General features: G+C 35.5%; 1 protein-coding gene across 1 annotated transcript in view; it reads right to left on the bottom strand.

The window, feature by feature from the left end:
- LOC118203875 (uncharacterized protein CG3556-like) overlaps nt 1-25,494 on the bottom strand; it is a 121,647-nt gene that overhangs the window by 45,786 nt on the left and 50,367 nt on the right. Inside the window, exons 3-7 of the mRNA XM_085821503.1 lie at nt 21,314-21,488; nt 14,899-15,018; nt 11,852-12,071; nt 6,250-6,500; nt 1,247-1,425 (exon numbers count right to left, since the gene is read on the bottom strand). Coding sequence (XP_085677629.1) covers nt 1,247-1,425; nt 6,250-6,500; nt 11,852-12,071; nt 14,899-15,018; nt 21,314-21,488 — 945 coding nt within the window. The remainder of the gene's footprint in view (nt 1-1,246; nt 1,426-6,249; nt 6,501-11,851; nt 12,072-14,898; nt 15,019-21,313; nt 21,489-25,494) is intronic.

The following is a 25,494-nucleotide window of genomic DNA, read 5'->3' as shown; positions in this document are numbered from 1 at the left end:
TGTATTCTGACTATCATTTTGAAATAAAGATCACTTATTGTTGCTTGCTGTCTCTGTCTTTTTTCCAAATTTCATCACTTTCTGACCACACTTTCTTGGTGTTGCATTTTCAATGTCAAGCAGTGTATATATATATCAAGTACAGTGTTCTTGAGTAAATTATGTTTTGATAGTTAATTTTATTAATTTTAATATTAAATGTAAAATCACACGCCTTTTTCAGAGAATACGTTTTTCATTCAGTGTTCTTTCTTTTTAAAAATCTCACATTTTTGCTTCAACTTTGAATTTAGCGTATATAATGAGAGAAATTAGGAACAGATTGGTGTTAAGAATTATTTACTATGAAATTGGCTTGCTATTTTTTGCGAATTTATGCGAAATATAGCAAGCCTTTTAGCACTTCTTTTTTAAATATGGATATTCTCCATTTTTATAAGTCTTCTGAAAAATTCGTACATATAATTTAGAATCATTTGCAGTTAAATTTGGCTTACTATTCTTTTGCATTTTTAAAGTTATAAGGTTTTTTCTCGCTCCTTTTCGCATACCTTCGGGGTGTAACTAAAATTTGTACATATAATTTAGAATTATTTGCAGTTGAATTTGGCGTACTATTCTTTCGCATTTTTAAAGTTATCAGGTTTTTTCTCGCTGCTTTTCGCATACCTTCGGGGTGTAACTAAAATTTCTACATATAATTTAGAATCATTTGCAGTTAAATTTGGCGTACTATTCTTTCGCATTTTTAAAGTTATCAGGTTTTTTCTCGCTGCTTTTCGCATACCTTCGGGGTGTAACTAAAATTTCTACATATAATTTAGAATCATTTGCAGTTAAATTTGGCGTACTATTCTTTCGCATTTTTAAAGTTATAAGGTTTTTTTCCTCGCTCCTTTTTGCATACCTTCGGGGTATAACTGGAAGCATACTCGGCGCTTATTCGAAAGGTCCAGGCTTCGAGTCCCGGCGAGGAGAGCGCATATTTGTCACGTCTCCTGCTTCAAAATAACCTAATATCTCTACAATCAACTGCGCTTTCCGCGGTTTCCCAACCACGATTCTTCCTCCTCTTAACTACACGTGTAAACCTATTGCACCACGAGAACACACATACAGGAATAAGATAATTCCTTTTGTGCTGAATGGCTTTTTGATTTTTCAGCACTGATGTATTTTATTTTGGTAAGCGAACTTTTCTAATACTTTATAAGCTTTGTGAGATATACTTTCAGAGAAAACGTACCTGAGTTACTAAGGCTGTCTGATATACATTTCCAAAGCTGCCATCTTGATGTTGCATTGATTTAAATTGCTTGAGGGTTGAATGGTAATTATGCATGATGGAAAAATTTCCTTCGCTGTCTAAGCCCATTTTTCGATTTTTCATACAAGAAAGAGCCATAGATGCCATAGCTTGGAAATCTGAAATTCGAGTTTGTAAAAAAAAGTTAAGCACATATAATGTATTCATAAAGCTAAATGTTATAAATTAGATAGGTAATTTTAGTAGAATTATTAATAAAATTGTATTTTTCTGCGTAATGTAACGCGAAACAAACTTTAAGAGAAAGCTATGCCGGAAAATTAAGAATACCATTGCACGTGGATTTCAAATTGAGTAAATGGGTATCTCGATAATTTGGTGAGAAATCTCCAAAAGTTGCCCAATTTGGCGATCATTCGGCGACATTTTAGTCCGGTCCGTAATTCCACCTTCGTATTGCTTTCCAGTAATTTCGAGAAGCAGAAAGTACTAGAAATATCTCGGCGGCCAGTTGAAAATTGTTTATGACAGAAGAGAGAGTTTCTGCTTTGAGGTGCTTAATTATTGCTATTGCGAGTTATAGTTCCGCGTTAACTTAGTAAAATCCGAGTTAGTTTTCTCTTTAGATGCGCTTTGCATTGCGTTGTGTTTAGCGTTCTTAGTTGTTTGAAGTGTGACTACTGATTATACTGTGTGATTCTGTGAACACTTGTACGGTTATTTATGCGGAAAATTCCAGAGTTCTGAAACATCTATTTTGATAAAATTAATTTTATTAATCTGTTATCGGACTTGTGCTTTCAATCTATCACAAACCCGCCCGCACGCAACACTTTTTGGTGTCAGAAGTGGGACTGAATGCCGATGCACAGAGCGATTGTCGAGCAACTGAGACTACTCGTGACTGACTGTGCAGCATTCCAAGAAAAGATGGAGAAGGCAGTTAAATCCGTCAAAGAGGAGATGAAAGCGAGTCAAGAGATATGGAAGGAGCCGTCAACTCTGTCAAAGAAGAGATGAATTTGAGCCAAGAATCCATTAAAAAAGAGTTGAAAGCTGATCAACATAAGATTAGAGCAGGTCAAAAGAAATGGAAAGAGAATCAACCTGCATAATCAAAAACAAATTTGAGGCTATGGAAGAGAGGATATGCGTGGTTGAAAATGAAGTAGAACAAATAGAAAAGTTTCTGACGTAGACCGTAAAACCGATTACAGAGATTCTTCTGTCAAAGAACAAATAGAGAGTTTCTGCCGTGGAACACCAAACTGATTACACAGTTTCTGCTCTTACCAAAGAAGTTGACACTTTAAAAAAATTCATTGAGACAGCAGGAAGCACTTCGGATGGTTTTTGAAATTTTACATATGCCTTCTCTTCTCCCTCCCAAGCTTTCCACATATGATGGTAAGACCTCCTTTCAAGTATATAAGACACAGATTTCTGTAGTGGCGAAATTGACTGGATGCCATTTCCAAGCCAAGGCCTCACATCTTTGCTACCTTTCTGAGAGCAGACGCAACGGATAACCTTCAGACGCTTACAGGAAAACAAAGATTAGACATAGAAGCTCTGTTCTGGGATAAAAATTTAAAAGAGTACAGCAGACTTCAATAAAAATCCCGTCAACAGAAACCCACGGAAGCACTCCAGGAGCTCGCCACGGATGTTGAAATGCTGTCTTACCTCGTCTTTTCGGAGTGCCCGAGAGAAACAAGGGAATTACTCTTCCTGCAGTATTTCATCGATAGCATCCGGGATCCTGAAACACAGAAGGCTCTACGAATGGTATATGTCAAGGATTAAAAAACAGCTGTAGTGTACGCCATGAAATTCGAGCCGGCTCAGCAAGCAACTCGTAGAGATTGACACCCAGTCAGATGTGTGCACGTCCAAATGGCTGCTCGTCTAGATGATTGAACGAGATAAGTCAATGCCTTGAGAAGGAATATTAGTAACCCTAAAGTGCTGGAACTACGATGTTGTAGGTCATCTACAGAGGAGTTTCAGAACACCCCACGGCACAGAAAATAAGACGACGCCCACCAAGAATCAGGGAAAGTAATTAGTGGCCATCTCGCGAGGCGGATGTTGCCAGATAATGGGAAAGCCCATTTTAAAGCGCTTAAGAATTCTGGAATGAGTGACTGCACAAAAGGACTTTTCATCATGGTACATATCAATGGAGTTCCCTGAAATATAACAATCGATACAGGAGCCAACGTTACCATTATCCGTTTACACAGTTAAACTGTGTCCGGCGAGAAGATCGAAAACGACGGAGAATTAAACGTTAACATCACATTTGGAAGTGCCGCATACCATCACACGGCATATGTAGAAACATTACAAAGGCTGCCATTCTCGGATTTTCTACGGAAATATAATTTTCCTTGGACTTTAAAATGCTGAACTGCATTCTGCCTCTGAGGACATAACCCTATACAGAAATAATGGCGAAGGAATTAAATCTTTCCACCAAATCATAGCTCAAGAAGATGTCACAATACCAGCAAGAACGGAATTTTTATTTCCTGAATTCCTAACCGAAAATAGAAATTTCCGCTACGGCGTCATGGAATATTTCAAGAACTGTAACAGCCCGAAAGGAGTACTAGTAGCCTCAGCACTTGTCGACCTATCAAGGACCGTTATCCCAGTAAGAGTGTCAATGTAACTGACAAGGCGAAAGATTTTAAGAATGGTGAAGTTATTGCAGTGTGTACTTCAGTCACTAGCGTTAAACGAAACAGTAATACTCCAGAATATGTATCTTCAGAGAGCATTACGTCGAAGTTATTGCAGAATGCACATTTAAGATATGAAGAGAGTAATGCTGCCGAATGTATCATTCAAGAATTTCAAGATGTTTTCTCCCGCTCGTCTTCTGACGTGGGTCAAACTAGTTTGACACAGCCTAGAATCGATACTGGAGTTTATCCACCAAATTAAGCAACAACTAAGACGTCTACCGATTGCTAAACATGAAGAGGTAGAAAAACTTCTAAATGGCATGCAAGGCAGTGAGACATTGAATCTTCAGCAAGTCCATGGGCATCTCCTATCGTCCTGATCAGAAAGAAAGACTGTTCAATTAGATTATGCTTTGACTATCACCAGTTGATGAGGTTACGAAGAAAGACAGCTAAGCTCTTCCTAGAACTAACGACATTCTGTACACTCTTTCTGGAAGCAAATGATTTTCGACACTTGGTTTAAAAAAGTGGATATTAATAGGTAGAGATACATCCTGATAATTGAGAAAAGACGGTATTTGCTAACGGACAAGGACTTTGGCAATTTAAGGTGATGCCGTTTAAACTATTTAATGCACCTGCAACATTCGAACGCTTCATGGAGGCTGTATTGAGAGGTCTTTTCTACGTAATCTCTATGATATAACCTTGATGGCATCATCATCGTTGGGAAGAGTTTTAAAGATTATCTAGAAAGTCTTTGAAAGGTACTTCAGAAACTGAAAGAAGCCAATCTAAACTTACGTCCTGCCAAATATAAATTATTCAGCCAGGGAATGATTTACCTTGGACATGTCATTTCTGCTGAAGGTGTGTGTACTTATCCGAAAGCGTGTCAGCAGTTAAAGAATGGAGACTCCTCGAAAATGTCCATCGGTTATCCATTCCTTTTGTTTTATATTGCGAACCGTAAATTATTCAATATCTCATATTCCGCTAAGCTTCATTCTAACCAGTCCATTAACAAAATTCCTTAACAGTCCCAAAACACGGTGTACATGATTTTTCTTGAAGAAAGAAATGGCTTTGCTTTCTTGGGTTTCGGGAAATCAATATGCCGCTATTCCAGTGACTGTCGTTTCATTTCAGGTAGCTCGTGACAAATCCATGTTTCATCACTTGTGACAATTTTTTTGCAAAAAATTATTTCCTTTTGTTTCATAAAGCTGCAAATACTCCAAGATGACTCTCATGCGTTTCCGTTTTCGAATGCCCATTTGTAATTTCCGTATCGTTCGTGAAGACAGTGTTTTGTAGTGCAAATGCTCAATCATAATTTCGAGTAATAAAGAAAGTGAACTATTTTGAAAATGCATCGACAAATCAGAAGTCATGAGTAGTCCATTGGAACGAACTTTTTGTCGACCCAGCGCACCAATTCTTCGGTAATCAACGACCGGTGTCCACTGCGCTTCTCGTCAGGGGCATTTTCCCTCCCTTCATTAAATATCCTAACCTACTTTCTCACCAAACCTTCACTTATCTGATGATAAATTTCACAAAGTCGAAAATTACTCACATTCAAAAACACTATAACACTCTTATTTCGCTGCTGGGATCGCAATCGATGGTTTTAAAAATGAACACCGATAAACAATGACTTCAAACGTCAATGTAGACAAAAAATTGGTTAGGCTAATTCTTTCTCAAGTTGAACGATGTAACTACGTATGCATAACATGGGTGATATCAGATGCGCAAAGGGTGCTTACTTTCTGGGTCAGCTTCGTAGTTTCAGGTAAAAGACACTTTTTCTTGAAATTATGGCATGGCATCTACCTCTTTATTCGGTAAGTTAAAGATTGTTTACCGCATATTACAAAAAACTAAAGAAAAAAGAAAGAATGGGAATTCGGAAACCTCGGCAATAGTGTAACACGATGCTAATTCAGAACAAGTGTCTATACTTTGGTGAGATATCTCGGTTCATTAGCGATAAAATCTTGGGAACCACTATAATAAGGAAATATCGAAAATTTTATAGACTAGAACGTCACCGATAATTACTGTCTACAGCCTTACCAGTATGTATGTTAATTACATAAATGAAATAAAAATCTGAAAAAAGCATGAAGCAAAAATGGAACCTAGAAAAAAAATGTCATTTCTAAGATTAATGTTATGAAGTCATCTTTATCATTTAAATGTAACGAAGTTTCTACGATTAATGTAATGTAAATGAATGTCGTCTAAGAAACGATTCATATAATTTTTCGAATTACGTACCTATTAAGAACGGGTAGTCTGAATGGGTCGAAAGAACTTTTCTCAATTTAGATGTCGTATCGTCAGGCATGGTTTCGTTTGCATTGCAGAGGGCCAAATATACGACTGGAATTATTGATGGATTATTGAGTTGATTCTTAAGGAGCTCCACCAAGTCAAATCCGTAAAACTTGCGTGGATTAAGACACACTGTTAACAGTGAATTTACAAACATACTTAATTGATTGGGTGAAACTGGATCCGTCCCATTTCTGTAAGTAAAAGAAGTTTCTTATATTTAACAGTTGAGTCGAAATATTTAATGATTATGTATGCTGTCATAACACAGTTTATTAAAATATAGAAATTCGAACAAATTTGAAAGTTAAAGTTTCAGTAAAGAACGAAAAATTAAAACAGACAGCTCTTTAACAATGTTTCAAAAAGTAAACAAATAAAGATAAATGTATTTGTAATGGTAATTATCCATAAATAAGAATATATAGCAATCAAAATTCCAAAATCAACCGCAATTTTAACATTAGAATAGTTTATAATTTACACTCACGTTTGTGAAAATTGCAACACCAAGAAGGAATCGTCATAATTGAATGCAATTTAATACACAGTTGAGTGGTAGTGGTACAGATAAATGATTAAATGTTCAAAGCAAACAAACAAGAACAAGAGATCAGAATCAGTATTTTGTGTGGCCACCACGCGCCGCAATAAGTGCTGCTACACGACGTGGCATGGAGTCAAACAAAGTTTGAATGTCTGACTGAGGAAGAGCATTCCATATCGTTTGTACGCGTACCCAAAGTTCGTCTGCAGACGCAACAGGACGAGGATCACGAGCAAGACGCCGACCAATGACATCCCACACATGTTCAATTGGCGACATATCCGGGGAACACGCAGGCCAAGGAAGAAGCTGTACCTGCTGCGCTGCAAAGAAGGATTTAACAATCCGAGCAGTATGAGGGCGGGCATTGTCCTGTTGAAATACAGCGCCTGGCAAGCTTTGAAGGAAGGGAACAGCTTCGGGCTGTAGAACTTCACGGATATACCGGTTGCTGTTCAGCTTGCCCACAATTCGTAGCAATTGAGATCGTCTATGATATGCTATGGCGCCCCAGACCATAACTCCGGGTGTTCGTCCACTGTGGCGTTCGATAATGCACTCCGGAAGGTGGCGTTCACCGGCATAGCGTCTGACACGAATGCGGCCATCATGGTACCACAAATTAAAGCGGGATTCGTCAGAAAACACGACATGCTGCCAAATAGCACGCCAGTCTCTATGCTGATTGGCCCATTGTAGCCGCAGGCGGCGATGGTCGTGCGTTAGGGGGATCCTGTATAAAGGAGTCCGTGCGCGCAGTCCACACTGCAGCAGACGTCTACGAATTGATGAAGCACACAATGAAACACCTGTAGCTATTGACCACAGTGCTGCCAATTGTCTAGAGGAAGCTGTACGATCCGTCCGCGCCATACGGACCAGGTGTCTATCATCGCGAGCTGACGTCACATTTCGGGGTCCACTCCCGGATTTCCGAGTTGTCCGACACTCGTCCGTCCACTGCTTCCAAACGCGCATCACTGTGCTGCTGTTACGCTGCACACGAGAGGCTACTGCACGATACGACAATCCAGCTTTACGAAGGCCGATGATTCTTCCTCGTTCAAACTCTGTAAGTTGTTCAAATCTCGCTCTCTTTCGTCGACGAGGCATAAGTACAGATTGAGTTAACGTTTACCACTAGCAGATAACCACCGATAACCATACACGCCTCGCTACAGCCGTCTATTTATTCGGATCCATCAGCCGTTCAGAGGGCGCTGCTCAGCATACGCATGCGCTACGGATTTGCAATTCTAATCATTTGCATATCATGCGCTACTTTGCATTTCCTGAAAATTTCAGCTCACTCGCGTAAGTCCTTCATGGTGTTGCAATTTTCACAAACGTGAGTGTAATTTCTATTTTTTGCTTCATAGTTTTGTTCCCTTGCCAAGCCACTTATAAATATCACATTAGACTACCAAGGTTAGAGGAAAGAAGACGAAGCCCGATCCACCTAGCGAGGGAAAATCAAGGAGGTTAGAATAGACCTCCTTGGTGAACCTCCTTGGTCCTATTCTAACCTCCTTGGTGAAAATAGCCTATGGCCGCAGTTGTTGGCTAATAGGCAGCAGAAGCACCAAGATGTTCCGAACTCATTTATAATGTTAAGTAACACAACAGGAAAGATATAAGAAAATAAACTAACTGACAAAAAAGAAACATATCAGTTATAATTAAAATAATGTAATCGCGTAGAAACAAACGCACAAGCACGCCACTTGGAATCCTACGTATTGCTAAAATGCCTAAAAAAATAAAAATTATGCATTTGTTTTCTAATAATTCATACTTTTTCTTCATTTTTTAATATTTTTAATTTATATCATTTATAGCGGCTTAAGTTTACATGACTTACAACATACCAAATTCAAAGCATTACCTTTATTATTATTGTATATAATGAAGGATTACTTGTAACGCTATACTATATTTATTACTACAGTAAAAATGATCTTTTTTCACACTGAACAACAACGTTTCTCACATATTCAGAATGTACTTTTGTAGTTTACATATACACATAATTCAATAAAAACAATAAATAAAAATCAACAAGGAAACAAAAAAAAAAAAAAAAAAAAAAAACAGAGGAACCGAAGACAGTTTCGAATCAAAACTTTTAGATAATAGTCCTTGCGCACGAAATTAAAATCTTGCCGCTGCAGAGAAAAAAATGATTTTCATAAGATATAAATAACACTCGGAATGAAGGAAAAATTTCAAAGATTCTTCTGGGTTGTTTTCATATTCATCTTATAGATTTGGTACTCAGTCTGTGTTGATTAGAAGATTGCTGAAATGAATGTAACTTTACGTTACAAGAGAGATTCTGAAAAAAAAAAAAAAAAAAAAAAAAAAAAAAAAAAAAAAAAAAAAAAACAGTAATTTAATGATTGGGCGAACATTACTTGAATACTTTGGCGTTGTCACCAATGCGTGCAGGTACAGTAATGATATGTCTTGTACTTGTTCTGAAATTATTGACACTTCAATTCGTATTCAAAAAAATCTCTTAAATTGTAGCATTACAGATGAACGATTTCTTTAAATATAAAACTATGGAATGATTGTCCATTCATTAGTTTAATTTTTATCAAATATACTGGTTATCATAAATTAAGGAAATTTCACAAAAATCACGATTACTGAAAAAGTTGCATGTAGAATTTTATAAAACTTACCCACAATATACAACATATAATAAGGTATCAAATAACATAAAAATAAATTATCAGACAATTATGGTAGTATAGCAATTAGCACATGTATAAAATGAACAAATCGAAGGTGTCAGTTTGCTATAGGAAGAGTACCTTCAATATGGAATATGGTGGCCTCTAGAAGCAATACAGCGATGCGTGATGCTTTCAATTATGCGGTCTATCAGTTCCATAGGAAGCGACAGCCATTGCTCTTTCGAAACAGTTGCAAGCGCGGCAAGGGTCTGAGGGGGCGGATTTAGAGCAGCTAGACATCTCTCTAAAGCATACCAAACGTGCTCGATAGGATTCAAGTCCGGGGATCGAGCTGGCCACTCCATGCGCATAATTGTTTCCTGTTGAAGACAATCGTCTACAATGCGAGCCCTGGGGGGTCTTGCGTTATCGTCCTGTAACAGGAAAGCATCACCTATTGCCCCGGCACATGGGCGCACATAAGCATCAAGGATGTCATCTCTATAAATCGGAGCATTCACGGTTTCCGTTGGAAAGACATGGAGATCTGTGCGCCCACCCAAAGAGATGCCACCCCAAACACAGACACTGCCTCTTCTGTATGCATCTCTTTAACGGATGTTTGACAGATGATAACGGGTTGTAGGTTCTCTCCATATCAAATAACGCCTACTATCGCTTTCTAGACTAAACCTGGACTCATCCGTAAAGATAACAGCCCTCCACTGATCAGGCGTCCAGTGTCGTGCCTACTGCAAACGGCCTCTAGTCTCCCAATGGCTTTCCATCGTACTTCTACAGGCAAATGATGCCTGGAGGTCATTGTTACGAATTGGCTATCTCAGATTTCTGATGTCACTGTCACAGTGAAATATGTGGGCTTGCTCTCAAACATGGACTTTTATGCTCCTCTCAGATAATGTTTTCCGAGTGCAGCGCCACTAATTTGCATATTGCAGTTTTACTCAGCTACTCTTACTTGGCAGCATATTCAAATTTTACACTGTTTGGCTTATTTTTGAGGGAGTTATCGCTATTTTTGTGATTTTTCCTTAATTTATGATAACCAGTGTAATAAGTATTTAGCACAATAAGGCAAAAATATAATAGCAGTAAATCATAAAGTTGACCTGTGAGTTCAAAGAATTTCTTCCAGGGTCTGTTTTCTTTTTTCCCGAAGAACAGTATAAAAATAGTATCATTCACTCATTAAGCGGCACTTTAACAACGCAGGGAGTTGTCAGATAATATACTATGAGCTTAATTTCCCCCTGCTTTATATACAGCTTGTTTCGGCTTTAGCAGTTCAAGTTAATGCAATTTTCTACTTTTGGCTTAAATGTAACTGATAGGTCTGATGTGGACAGTACGTTACTTCTTTGTATGGCCTATTAAATTATGTACAATTTTTGCTGCATTTCATTTAAACTTATTTCCTCGAATTTCATTAGAGATATATTTCTCATTCAATTAATTCAGTTCTCACTTCGCGGCAAAGCAAAAATACATAAAAACCCAAAGCATATTGATTAAAAATTGTAAAATACAGAAAAACATAAAATACCAAATACAGTTAAAAAAGCAATTTTTACAATTTTTTCAAGTGCACGAAACTGAAAGTTCACTTTGGATTTCATTCGGCAAAAAGATATTGAAGGTGCAGAAAACGACTTAATTCACTATTCAACTGAGTTTCAAATGTACCCGAATAGTTGTTTTTTAGGCTTAACTCGCCAACCTTAAAGTTTTAAATTTTTGGTAATTGTAAAACTATTGCATGCAGATTAACTAAAGACACAGAAATCTTAACCGGATGATAAAAAGCACATAATTCAATCACATTTAAAGCAAAAATATGCTCAATATACCAACATACAAGAATTAAAAAATGAAGCTCACCGAGCCAGCTAACACAGTATATATATATATATATATAATATGATTGGTGCAGCCAATTGCAACGAAAAAGGGAGATGCACAACCACATGTTATAGCGGTCCCATATACAAAATTTCAACGTTCTATAGCTACTCGTTCTTGAATTAGATAAGATACATACATACGTACATGCAGATATCAAGGCAAAAAAATCTGTTCTGAATCCATTTTACAATCGTTTTTTTTGGCAAAAACAATCCTTTAGTCTGTCCATACTTGCACATGTCACGCAAAAACATCGTTCAAATGGTTTCGAGACCGGTTGAAATATGATACTCAAAATTTTTTGCCATTGCTATACTTCCTTTAATTCGTACAAGGAAATAAAAAAATAAAGAGGCTTTTAGCATAAATGGTGACGTTAAGTCTCAATGCTCACCTTAAAATAGCAACAGAAGTTTTGAGTTCTACTTGCTTGGCCATTAATTCATCCTCCTCGTTTGTGCCATTAAACTTAGCTCCATCTGCCAAATAAAGAGCAACGACAGCTCTATGTGTGTTTTCCTTCCAGCCCCAAGACTTTGTCCGTTTACTTTTCAACCATAAAATAGCATTGCGGCGACTTTCTGAAATCCCACGAACAGCAAGAACACCTTTTTCTGTAAAACATAACAAAGATATAATATGCCCATTATAATAACTGTAATATAAATATTCACTAATAATATTTATAGCAGATTACGATTGCTTAAAAATTAGTAAATTGCATTTGAGATCTAAAATTAATACTTGCCCTAAAGGGTAAAAATTTAAAAGATTATAATTACTGTGATATCGCAAAAATATAAAGACATTATGGTTACACTGAATATGCTGAATAGTTATAATATTACTTTTCTTATTAGTATACATTTTAATCTGCCGTGGAATAACTCATTCGCCTACATTTAAGTTTTCTTGAAAAGTCTAGGCGTGATGAACATCATTTTTGGACATGCTAAATGTAAAAAATACTTGAAATATTTATTCAAGTTACATGCGTAGGTTTTCGATAATTTATGACTTTGTTTATTGGTTTGTATATATCAGGGGTACACATGAAAGAACATTATTAAACTGCTTTCTCTTGCTATCAACAGCCTAATTTAGTAGTGGAAACATGTAATTTAAATTCATTACTAAACGATATGCAGAGAAACTTAAATTACATTTTAAAAAATCTGATGTGTACACCACATGCCTTCTTTGTATGGAATATTTAATTAGACGCACTTTTTCCCGTATTTCGTTTAAACTTATTTCCTTGAATTTAGTAGAGATATATTTCTCATTCAATAAATTCAGTTCTTACTTCGCGACAAGGCAAAAATATATAAAACCTCAAAATATCTTTATTATAAATGGAAAAATATAAAAAATATATAAAACATAAATACAGTTAAAACAATTTAACAAACAATTTTTACAATCAAAATTAGAGTTTTTGCGCAAAAACAAGAAAATAAATCAACGGGCAAGAAGGCATATTTTTCGGTGCACAAAACTGCAAGTTTACTTTTCGTCTCGATCGGCAAAAAGACATTAAAGGCGTAGAAACTGAATTTGTTGTGGGCACTGAGTTAATATATGGGATAATTAAATAACTTAAATGGTAATTCCAGAGTGGATTAAGCATGATTTAATTCTCAATAATAAAAGAAGACGTTATCTTCGTGGATGCGAAGCGTAGTTTCCCTAGACTGGCAACAAATCCACTATTTTGTTAAGTTTCAAATGTAAACAAATATGGTTGCTATGGTAAAAAAAGTAGGCTTAGCCGCTCTTAAATAACTTTTAAATTGTTGATAATTCTATAACTATTGGATGGAAGTTAACTAAAGGCATAAAAACCTTAACCGGAATAAATAATTCAATCATTTTTAAAACAAAAAAGGCACAATTTAACAACATAAAAGAATAAAAAAAAATGAGCTCATGGAGCCGAGTAACAGAATGGGTATATGGTGCATATATATAAAACAAAATTACAAAACAATTTTAAAAAAATATATATATATATATGAATATGCCTAGTATTTAAAACAAAATATCTTCATTAAAAATGTAAAGATATAGAAAAACATAAAACACCAAATGCAGTTAAATTATTTTTTTTAAATTTTACAATTTAAATTACAGTTTCTACGCAAAAACAAGCAATTCGGCCAGCGTGCAAAAAGACAGATTTTTCGGTGCACAAAACTGAAAGTTTACTTTTGGTAACTCGGCAAAAAGACATTGAAGGAGCAGAAACTGATTTAAGTTGTTGTGGGCACTATGCTGAGTCAATATATCGGATAAATTTATAACTTAAATCATAATTCCAGAATGGATTAAACATAATTTAATTCTCAGTATTAAAAGAAGACGTTACTTTGTTGTTGCGAAGCTTAGTTTCTCTAGATTGGCAACAAACCCACTATTCTGCCAAGTTTCAAATGTAAACAAACATTGCTGCTATAGTAAAAAAGAATTAGGCTTAGCTGCACTTAAGCAACTTTTAAATCGTTTATAATAATTGTTTTACAATATTTTAAATTGTTGATATAATTCTACAACTATTGGTTGGAAGTTAACTAAAGGTATAAAAACCTTAACAGGAAGATAAGAACTACATAATTCAATCATTTTTAAAGCAAAAAATGCACAATTTATAAACATATAAGAATAAAAAAAAAAAAAAAAAAAAAAAAAAAAAAAAAAAAAAAAAAAAACTGAGCTCACTGAGTCGAGTAACAGAGTGGATATATATATACATGTATTTATATACTTTTGGTGCGGCCGATTGCAACCAAAATACGAGGTGCACATCTTCATGTTATATTGTAGAGATATTAGGTTATTTCGAAGCAGGCAAGATAAAAAATTAGCAACGGCCTTCCCCGGAAATCGAACCAGGGACTTCTGGAATACCGGCCCAGCGTGCAGAACCACTACACCACGAAGGCACGCTAGGAAAGTGGGAGAAATACCTTATAGTTGTATTTCTTTCTTTTATAATTTCGATAATTTCCATAATACCATTTATATAACTGCTAACTCTATAACCCATATCTAAGCTGCTTTAGAACAGAGTTGTAGGTGAACACCTGACTGCTCTTTATATCACGCAGGCCAGTGCAGAATGAAAAATTTGTGTTTGATGATGAACTAATAAAAATGGTTCGAAATTATATTTTGAAATGTATATTTATTTTACTGATTTCAGACAATTCCGCTATCACCAAATGCCTAAATGGAAGGAACGCTTTCAAGTTTCTAACGAAACTAGCTCGTATTTAATTTTACAAAAACTTTTACAAGTACAAATTGAAACTGCACTATTACTGCTACATAAAAAATAAATAAATAAAAAAGTACAAAAAAATCAATAAATTGCAGTATTTCTATGAGACAACAGTGATAACAAATTTTGAATTAAAACTTTGAAAATAATGTATTCTTTACCACATCCTTTTTCATCAGCTCCATTCTCGCAGTCCTTAACACCATCGCATACCTTATACTTTGGGACACAGTAATGATTTGAACATCGGAAAGTGTTAGGCTGTGTACAAATAATATTCTCTGGAATAGAAAAAAAAAAAAAAAAAAAAACATTTGTATAAAAATATATGTCAGTGAACAGTATATTACATACCCTGTAGTGAAAAAAAGGAAAAATAGTGTATTGATATGTAATAAAATAAAGAAAAAATAGCGACTCATTAAATTTTACTAACCGCATACTTAACTGTTTGAATAGAAATTTACTCAAACTTAATTAAAAGTGTTCGGGAAATAATGTTAACTACTTAAAGATGGATTGATGATTGGAAGTTTAAATGTGTTAAAACAAGAACAGGGCAAAGAAGAGAGTGCCAAAACTAAGGATAGATCAAAGAATGTAACGTGGAACAAAGAAATCATCAAATTTAGTTACTTTATTTTACAGAGACTTTTAGACGACATTACTTTGCTACAAAAAATCGTCTGCTCGGAAAAAAAATTGACTCCAATTATATTTTCCAAAGTGTAAATTGTCGTTTCTGCTTGAGTATTTTATTTTCATTCTAAAATGGCACTTTTAAAGTAGCAATGAAGAGAAGGCTAAGTTTACGTTCTTCCCGAAGAAAATTACTCATATTGAATTATTAAAAATTCTACGAAAGCCATGATTTTTCGGTATCTAAAGCAACAAAAGATAATATTGTCAATAACAAAGGGAAAACGTCAGAGTTTGGTTTCCAGGAGGAAACTAGTTCAAAATACATATTCAAGGAGAAAAAGGAATGTTTCCAATGTTGCAAAAGTAAGAACTTTAATATTAAAAGAAAATCTGTGATGTCGAAAGACAGTTGAATTATCTTTAAAACGCTCAGTGTCAGTTGTAAACAAAGTGATTGATGCATATTTGAATCTTAAAAGGCCGAAAAAACGCATCGTCTTTCTCCACGAGATATCGCTAAAAGCAGAAAATGCTGCGGAATTTTTTATGAGACACATTTATCCAGACAAAAATGGAAAAATATTATCAAAATAGACGAATGTTAGGAGTAGTTAAGGGGACTTATACACCTTAAAACCCATAAAATCTTGGAATATGTGACTGTTGCAAGAATTGGGATAACTTATTTATTTTAAAACAATTACTTCCAACTTTTTACAGCTGACTACATAATGTAGCTGCTTTCTGAAATAGTCATCAGAAAGTTTGTGTTGCCACAAATATTTTTATAATTTAATCCGCTTTGTGACAACATTTTTTGTCACGTTTCCACCTTGCGCGCACAGTTTAAAACATTCTGTTGCATAATTTAATTCCATATTTAATATATAAATTTTATAACATTTGGAAAATACTGTGAACCAAAAATTCTATGAATTTCGTGTTAATTTTTTATTTTATTTGGAGTTGAGTATATAAAATGTATTTTATTAAAAAAATCTGTAATGTTTTCGTGCATATTTTTTTTTAATATTAAAATATTCATCAGATTTTGGGTTCAGTTAGAAAATAGTGCCCATTTAAAGAATTCCATCTAATTTCAAGTATGTACCATTAGCCATTTTTAAAATATCATGCGCACAAAATGAAAACATGACGAAACGTTTTGTCACAAAGCAGATTAAATTATAAAAATATTTGTGGCAACACAAACTTTCTGGTTACTAGTTCCCAAAGCAGCTATATTATGTAGTCATTTGTAAAAGGTTGGAAGTAATTGCTTTTAAAATAAATAAAATATCGCAATTCTTACAACAGTCACATATTCGAAGATCATAAGGGGTTTAAGGTGTATGAGCCCCCTTAAATGACTGCAATAAAAAGAGATCTATTTATTACCATCAAAGAGAAGAAAAACTATTAGAGGATAGTTTAAAGAATCTAAAGAAGGTTTTTCAAACGGATTTATGATTGTAGTGTATTTTTTATATAACGACAAACAAAAATTAAAGGCAGTGCAGAAAACTGTTAAGGTCAATTCCATATATTATCAGGAACATATTTTACACCCAGTTCTCAAATATGAAATACTTCCTCTTTACCCACAATGCCATTAATCAGCAAAACTGCATTAAGACAGAGCAAGCAGCCGCGAGTCAAAATCCACTGCTAATTTCCTGGAAAAAATGGAACAAGAAACAGGTATCAAGACCATACTCTTCACTCATAGCTCTAACTAAATCTTCTGATGTATCTCCCACGACCGCTTTTGGACATTTATAAAGCGAATTATCGAAACGTAATATTTTGTATTAATAATTCATTTTAAGTTCCTTGCTTAGTTTTAATATATTCACAAATTCAGATTTAAAAACAAAATAAGTTGTATAAATATTCTCAACATTTCTGAATTTTCCATAGTAGAAGGATTTGAGACTGTGTAAAATAAGTAGGTTTTAGATCATCACAACACCTTCACATACTTTCACTGGAAGTTTCTTTGTACACTGACTACAAATAAGTATTTGGACACCTACGCAAATGACGATATCTGCGGTCCTAAGGTACGTCACGGACTCCACCGGTATATATCGTGTAGGAAACAGCATCGGCTTTAGTCGCATGCAAGATGCCTCGCAGTTCGAAGCTCTCTGATTTCGAGAAAGGTATAATTATCGGGTATCACAAATGTGGCCGATCTTTAAGGGACATATCTAGCGATCTGAAGTACCCAAAATCGACAGTGGCCTATGTGATTAAGAAGTGGAAGGTGAGCGGTGATTGTCGGAATGTGCCCCGAGTCGGCAGACCAACGAAACTGGGAGATAGAGACCGAGGAGTGCTGTCCAGAGAAATTTGGAAGAACCGCACCCAACCGATGGTCCTCATCCGCGAGGAGTTTCAACAGGCATCCGGGAGTATTGTTTCAATGAATACCATCCGTAAAGAAGCACATCTGTTTAGTTTTCATGGTCGTGCTACTGCCCATAAGCCTTTGATTACAAAGTCCAACTGCGCTGCTCTGTTAATGTGGTGCAAAGCATATCGAAATTGGACCATAGGTCAGTGGAAACGGGTTCTTTCGAGTGACGAATCAGGGTTCACCCTTTACCGTTCCGATGGCAGGGTCTGGGTCTGGCGTCTACCTGGAGAACATCTCCTGCCAGAATGCATTGTGCCAAGAGTCAAGTTCGGCAGAGGTGGAATTATGGTCTGGGGGTGTTTCTCCTGGTATGGGCTGGGACCCTTGGTCCCCATTCATGGTAAGTTCAACTCCGATGCCTACTGCACTATTTTGGATGACAATCTGCTTCCTACGTTGTGGAAGTTTTACGGGTTGGACCCCTGTTACTTTCAGGACGACAATGCCAGTTGTCATGTTTCGACGTTAACCAAGGCTTGGTATGGTGCCAAAGAAATTCATCGAATGGACTGGACTTAGTTCTGATGGGACTTAGTTATTGATGGGACTTAGTTAGTCCAGACCTAAACCCTATCGAGAACCTCTGGGACGAGTTGCATCGCCGAATTCAGGGGTGCACTACCCGTGCAAAATCGGGGAAGGAACTTCTATGTCTTCTGCAAGCCGAGTGGAAGAAAATACCACTAGCTGTCATACAAAGACTTGTGGAAAGTATGCCCCGGAGGGTCCACGCTGTAATTACCTCTCGTGGAGACTCTACAAACTATTGATTTTGAATAAAGTTAGTTTTTCTTTTCTATCACAGGTGTCAAAATACTTATTGGTAGTCAGCGTATATATACTGGGTAATAAGCAGTTGAGAGTATGTATTTAAGAGGTTAAAGGGATATTGTAACTAGTATTTCAAATCCTGATAACATCCCATACGCTGTCGGTGGGACCTACATAGGATGTCCTCAGGGGCGTAGCTAGAGGGGGGCAAGTGGAGGCATCTGTCCCCGGGCGTAGAATCCAAGGGGCGACAAACTGATGTTATGATATTTTAAAATTAAATGTTTTCCATCCTTGGCAAGCAGTAGGGGGCGCGAAATCTTCAGTTGTCCCTGGGCGCTGAAAACCCTAGCTACGACTCTGGATGTCCTAAAGATATACTGGGATGTGACATTAAGTACTCAGGAGGATGAGTTTAGGAGGAAATTGGTATATTACGGGATGTCCTGAGGATGTAGTAAGTAGGAGTTCATATCCTAATAACATCTCGTACGCTGTCAATGGGACTTAGTTAGGATGTACTGGGATGTGACATTATGCACTCGGGAGGGGGTGTTTAGGAGGTTTGAGGGATATTCCGGGATGTCCTGAGGATGTGCGCATATCCCGCGAGCAACATCCTCGGGATATACCAAGGATGTTTTTGTGCTATGTGGGGTCGACCTACAACCTTCCTTGGAGTTTGGAAAGTTTTTCAAGAGGAATGGAGTAAAATACCTATTTTAATACTAAAAAGGCTTTATTATCTTGGAAATTGCGGTGTAAGAAGATGGTGAAGAATAAGGGTTATCAAATGGAACATTTAAAACACAAAGCATTTAGAAACATTTAAAACACACAGCATGCCCTGTATAGGAGCAACTTAAAACCCAGTTTCTGAATGAAGTATCTCTACACAAAGGTTTTGGCATCACCAAAACTTTTAAAGGGATCTGTCATTAATGAATGCATATCGCTCAATAATATAAAAATTTTGGGTCCATGTTTTTCGCCGTTAACTTTACTACTCAAAAAAAGAGAGGTAAACCGGTCTTTACAATAATGAATTCTCGTCAATTCTTAGGCATTTTTTATATTTTTTTATCATGACTTGAGCGACTCTAGGAATACCATTTACTTGCCAGCAAATCTCGTACGCATATTTCACAAGTGCATATCAGCGTAGCCACTGAGGGAAGGGTTTCGAAAATGGACCAATGAGCTGCTATTGCTCTTGTGACGCTAAATCTTCGTGCATGTGAGCGTATTTTGTTTACGTTTTAATTTACATTTGTTTCGCAGTTTTAAATATATGACGTAATAGTAGAAAATCTCGTAGTGCTTTCGTTTTCTGAGTTTGATTAATCGCTAACATTTCACTTTCGCGAATTTTATCACGCATTAATATTAGGATTGATGTTCAACGGCATACTATGTGGATTAAGAGAATTCAAGTGTATATTTTTTTAATTGAGCTGAAAATGATTGAAAGTGTTACAATGACTCTAGTATTTTCTTATTTCAGTGCTTGGATTCTTTTGATTTTGAAAGTGTAAGATACAGAACACATATGATCTGATTATATCCATTGTTAACATTAAAAATTATATGTGAATAAATTGAATATACTCGTTGTGAATACGATAAATTCACTATGTTTGATAAGTATTTCTTGTGTAGACAGTACATTTAAGAATGAGCTTTTATTAAATATGAAATTTAATTCACTAAATGTACACGAATGCAAATTAGTAAAAATCACTTTGAATAAAATTCTGCTTCGGTTATTATTATAGAACATCTTTTTCATATAGACTGCAATAAAAAATGCTGACTTCTTTTTACATATAAAATACACATACTTTTATGTAAAGATTGCATTTGGGCTCAGATGTTTATCACGTATTTCTTTCTTCATCTTATTTACTACTTATTAAGCAATATTTCACATCGATGTTTTTGCGAAGTATCCAACATGTGTTTGTATTTATTTCAACCAGGTAGTGAAATCTTCATAATTTCCTAGATATGATCTAACTTCGCAATGAAAAGTGTCAGAAGCAATCGACGATGCTTTAATTATTTTGCACAGAAATCTGCGTGGCAGAATATTTTCAACCATCTTGCTTAAATCTTAAAGCACGCGAAAGGTCATGTGACTTGATAAGAAATATTACTGGATGCTCATTGGTCTATCCTAGAAGCCACTGCCTCGGTGGCTACAGAGATGTGCACTTGTGAAATATGCCTCCCGTACACTCGGACCTTCTCTGACAGCCATTTCAAGCTATGCCTGTCATAAAGTGATTCCCTTTCATTTAACAATTTTTCTGTAGCACTGTCAGTAATATTTGCTGTGCTGTTGAAGAAGGTTGTTCAACTCATCAATAATAAGAATGATCTTAGATTATTCCCGGACCCTCACTACTTTACAGAATTTTCCCAGAATCAACACAGAGCTAAAAAAACTCAGAACCAACCCAGGAGTAATTAATAACCCTTTGAGGGAGAATGGGAAGGACACATAGCGATGATGAATCAAAATCTAAAGAATGGCCTGAAGTAATATTTAAATTTTCTAAATGTTAACAAAATTTTAAGACGCGGTAAAATTATTCTTTTATCTTTTGAGAATTTAATGTCAAAGAAAATCATGTGGTCAGCAATTAACTGAGATTTTTATTATAATTACAATGAAAATATTAAGTAATATAATAGCATTAATTTTAAGCTTAGTGTAATATGATGAAGAAAAAAATTACCTGTATTATAGATCAGCTCAAAACGGGAGGTATACCCATAATTGGTATGTTGTTTATATATTATCGTCACATGATTCAAACTGATTATTGGGTTCTTAATATCATTGGAAGAGCAAAACGTGTACTGTTCATCAGTTCCCGAAATGTTTATTTTTACGTATCCATAGGTGCAACTCTGAAAAAAAAGTTTAGAGGGGATAAAATGTTATTTTGAAAGATACTTCTGTTTCCTGCTTCAACAATAATAATACAGTAAAAATGATGAGAGGAATGTAATTTTATTAGATTTTAATATTTTTATAAATTAGTGCCTCCAATTAAGGTAGCGAAAATATACTGTTTAATATCTCGAAAGGTAATAGGCAAATTTGAAAGAAACTCCATACAGAAACATTTTATGATAAGAGTAATAACCATAGCAATACAAGATAAACCCACAAGATTACCGTGCTGTTTTATTAAAATAAATATCCTAATTAATGTATAATAGATTATATCATTTTTAGATATCAGATTTCACTTGAAAAGTTTATTATTGAAAATATTTCTGAAATTGATTGGGGGGGGGAATTCAGAATTTCAAACATTAAACGATAGCTTCATGACAAAGAACGCGGATAAATTGAATATGACATTAGTTCCTAGATATAAAGTATTATCAGAAAGTACTATAGAGCTATCGAAAGATGTTACAGATTGGAATAAGGTTTTCAGATATCAAACACTTTCAAAACATCTTATAATAAGAATACTGATAAAATAAATTATTGTGACGTCATACTGAATATTGACTTGTCTGAAGAATTTGGTTACCTTTAGAACAATGCTATTAGAGTAAAATTTTTCAGAAAACTAATTTTTATTCTTACTTTTAATTTCTTTTCTTTTTCTATCATTTAATCATTTTTATGCATTTTATATAGTTCCTAATTCGATTACCTCACCTACTTTATTTTTCAAAATATACATTTTTTCAACTAATCTTACCTTTTAAAAATATGTTGTTTTCAATTTATTTTTTGGCCTGCCATTTAATTTTATAAATTTTAAGTAAATAGATAGGTATTATTTTTACTTATTTTTTTTAAATGTATATATGTATATAAAAATTACTTCTGGATTGAGGGGGAAAAATCTCTTCAAAGTTCTAAATTTTGTTAAAAAAATTTTTTAATATAAATTTAATTCTTATTTTTTCTAATAATAATTCTTTTTAAATATTTTGTTAAAATATATTTTTAAATATCAATTTATTTGTAATTTTAAAAATATTTTGCTTTCTGTAAATAATGAACTTTGCGAGCAAATTTCTTCTGCGGGGGAAATATTCTTTTCCTTTAAGTATAAAACTTGGTACAGAGCCAACTTTCTTGACCATTCTCTACCAAACACCAAAGAACAAAATTGCTCAGAAAACGCTTCAGCCTGGTTTAGAAAGAAAATCCAGCAAGATAGGAAAAAAAAATTAATTATCCTTTTTTGAATGGGTAAAAATTCACTTACAGGAAGTGAAAGAATTCTTTCCGAAGTTCAAAGCTGACAAATCTATTATGGTAAACTTGAAATAGGAATTTCTGCAGTAGACTATTTTTCCAACGTTAGTTTTAATTTCTATTTTATTAACTTTAAATTAGCAAATGCAACCTTTTAGTTTAATTCGTTTCAACCACGGTATTTTACGCTCACCGTCATCTCTGTTGAAAGGACTTTGTGTTTCTTTTTATTTTATCTTTTAATATTAGTTAGTGTATTTAAACTTATGATTTTTCATTTTGTATTTACGATTCTGTGCGATGATGTACTTTATAAATAGTTCATCTTATTTTTGAAAGCAAATGTTAATGTGGTACAATTATTAACACACTGGTCAAAACTCTTAGAAGTTGTATGCCAGCAATAAAGTGATGCTGCCTCATACCTTTCTTGACCAAGAACGCCCTCAGAGGCTCCCTTTTGTGAGTACGGGTGTGGCAATCCCGAGGTACCCTAGCCCTTCAGAGAATCATCTTCTTGGTGAGACGGGTGTCACGATCCTGGAACCCCAGTGATCTATCCTCTTTTCCGCCTCCTCTCCGCCTGGCTGGAACTTTTTCCTTTCCCTTCTCCCTTGTGGTTTCCCTCTTCGGAGTTTGGGGCTTGGCACGAGAAACTGGAACAGCCCTTGTCTCTAGTTTTCGAGAGCCGAGAAAACTGCCCACGTGTTTGCCGTGCGTGGAGACCCGTGTCGCTGGAAAGGAGGGTCCTGGTAGTTGAGGGGCGAGGTACTGTCCCCAACACACTGCTTTGGCCTCTGCTTCAGCTAAACGGGAGGCACCTTAGTCGTCCTCACGGGCGTCAATTGGCTGGTCACTAGACCTTGTGTCAGTGGATTGGGGTTAAGCTCTCGGGAAAGCCTACTGTGGGGCTTCAGTTTGCGTATAGGTCCGGCTAGCCCTAACACAGGAATCTGTGTTCCCTTGTTGGGGTCCGTGGTGGGCGGGCCGTTGGACCCGAATCTTTTTTCCTTAAATATGGCCAACTCACATATTTTTCTAATCAAAGACTTCGAAGTCACTCAAGTCGATCAAAGTTCTAGTTGCGAAAAATCTACTGAAAAAAAAAAAAAAAAAAAAAAACGTACAGATGCAAATGCAAATAATCCTAATAGTAGTCCCCGTTTCCTTGTTCTGTCTAGTCCTTCTGGCGAGCTACAAAAGATGTCACCTTTTGTAATAAATAAGTGCATTCATTCCTGTATTGGTGAGCAGAGAAATATAAAGCGTCTCCGCTCTGGAGACTTGCTTATTGATACAACCTCAGCGACCCAGTCTGCTTCTTTACTTCAAATAACTAAACTTGGGCAAACGAATGTCAATGTAACAGCACATAAGTCACTGAATTATTGTCATGGTGTAATCTCAGAATTTTACCTTCTGTATTCTTCTGAAGAAGAGATCGCTTCTGAGCTGTCCGACCAAAATGTCTGCGGTGTTAGGCAGATCAAGATGCGTAAAGAAGATAAATTGATAGACACGAAACACGTGATCCTTACCTTCTAAATCTTCCTGTAAGACCTTATATTCCAAACCCTATGCGATGCTTCCAATGCCAGCGTTTCGGCCATTCTAAGACGTCTTGTCGTGGCAGCCTCACATGCGCCCGATGCTCACAGATTGGCCACGATTCTGATAATTGTACCGCTGCGCCTTTGTGTATAAATTGTAAGGGTGACCACCCAGCATTTTCTCGCTTGTGCCCAAAATGGAAATCGGAAAAAGAAATCCAGACTGCAAAGTTACTAGGAATATCTCTTACGCCGAAGCCAGAAGATTAGTTCAGAGCACACAGCTTCGACCAAATACATCATACGCCAGTGCTGTTAAATCATCTCGTACAGTTGCCACCCAAACGGTGTCCGCCGATAACATCGCGGCTAAAATATCGCGGACGAAAACGTCGTGGAGAAAACAACGCAAGGCGAAAACGTCGTGCTACAAAACATCGTGGGAGAAAACATCGCAAAGAGAAAACATCGCAAAGAGAAAACATCGCAGTTCTAAAACATCGTGGTACAAAACATCGTCGTCCAAAATAAAGCGGTTCAAAAACTTCGCAGTTAAAAACATCGTCGTCGAAAATATCGTGGTAAAAAATAAAGTATCTACAAATCATCGCATGACCATAACATCGCAGACATGTTTTTTTTCAGGCTTTAATAATTGTAAATGGATATTCCCATAATGATTTGTGGACGTAAGATGGAAAAAAGGATAATTTTTACTTTCATAGTTTTTATTAACTAATAAATGTTTGCTGATAAAGTAAGAAGGAAACTTAAGCATAGAAAATTAACGCGACTTATAGCACTTAACAGAATTTTAAACCGACATAGTTAACTAGCAAAGGTCATTAAGAAATTATTTTTTATAAAGTTTTTACTGGTAATTTTTTATGAAAAGTATAATCTAAAAAAGATTAGAAAAAGGAAGGTAAGTAACTACATGACCTTATCTATAAAAAAATTGCTAACTTAATTGTGAGATTAATTTCTTAACTTTTGTTAATCTATTACTACTTTATAATGAAAATTATTTCTTGTTTTGCTTCAGTTTATTCTTAAAGCGTTATTAAATTTTCATGCACAGCGTTCAGTCAGTTACTTGAATGTCGATTTTTTAGTTATGACGAAAGTAAGCTACATA

The sequence above is a fragment of the Stegodyphus dumicola genome, chromosome 8, assembly GCF_044657685.1.
Source record: "Stegodyphus dumicola isolate Sdum_Otavi_A_Nest chromosome 8, ASM4465768v1".
In the NCBI taxonomy this organism is placed as follows: domain Eukaryota; kingdom Metazoa; phylum Arthropoda; class Arachnida; order Araneae; family Eresidae; genus Stegodyphus; species Stegodyphus dumicola.
Note: the sequence above shows the minus strand (reverse complement) of the source record. Positions and strands in the feature narration are given on the sequence as shown.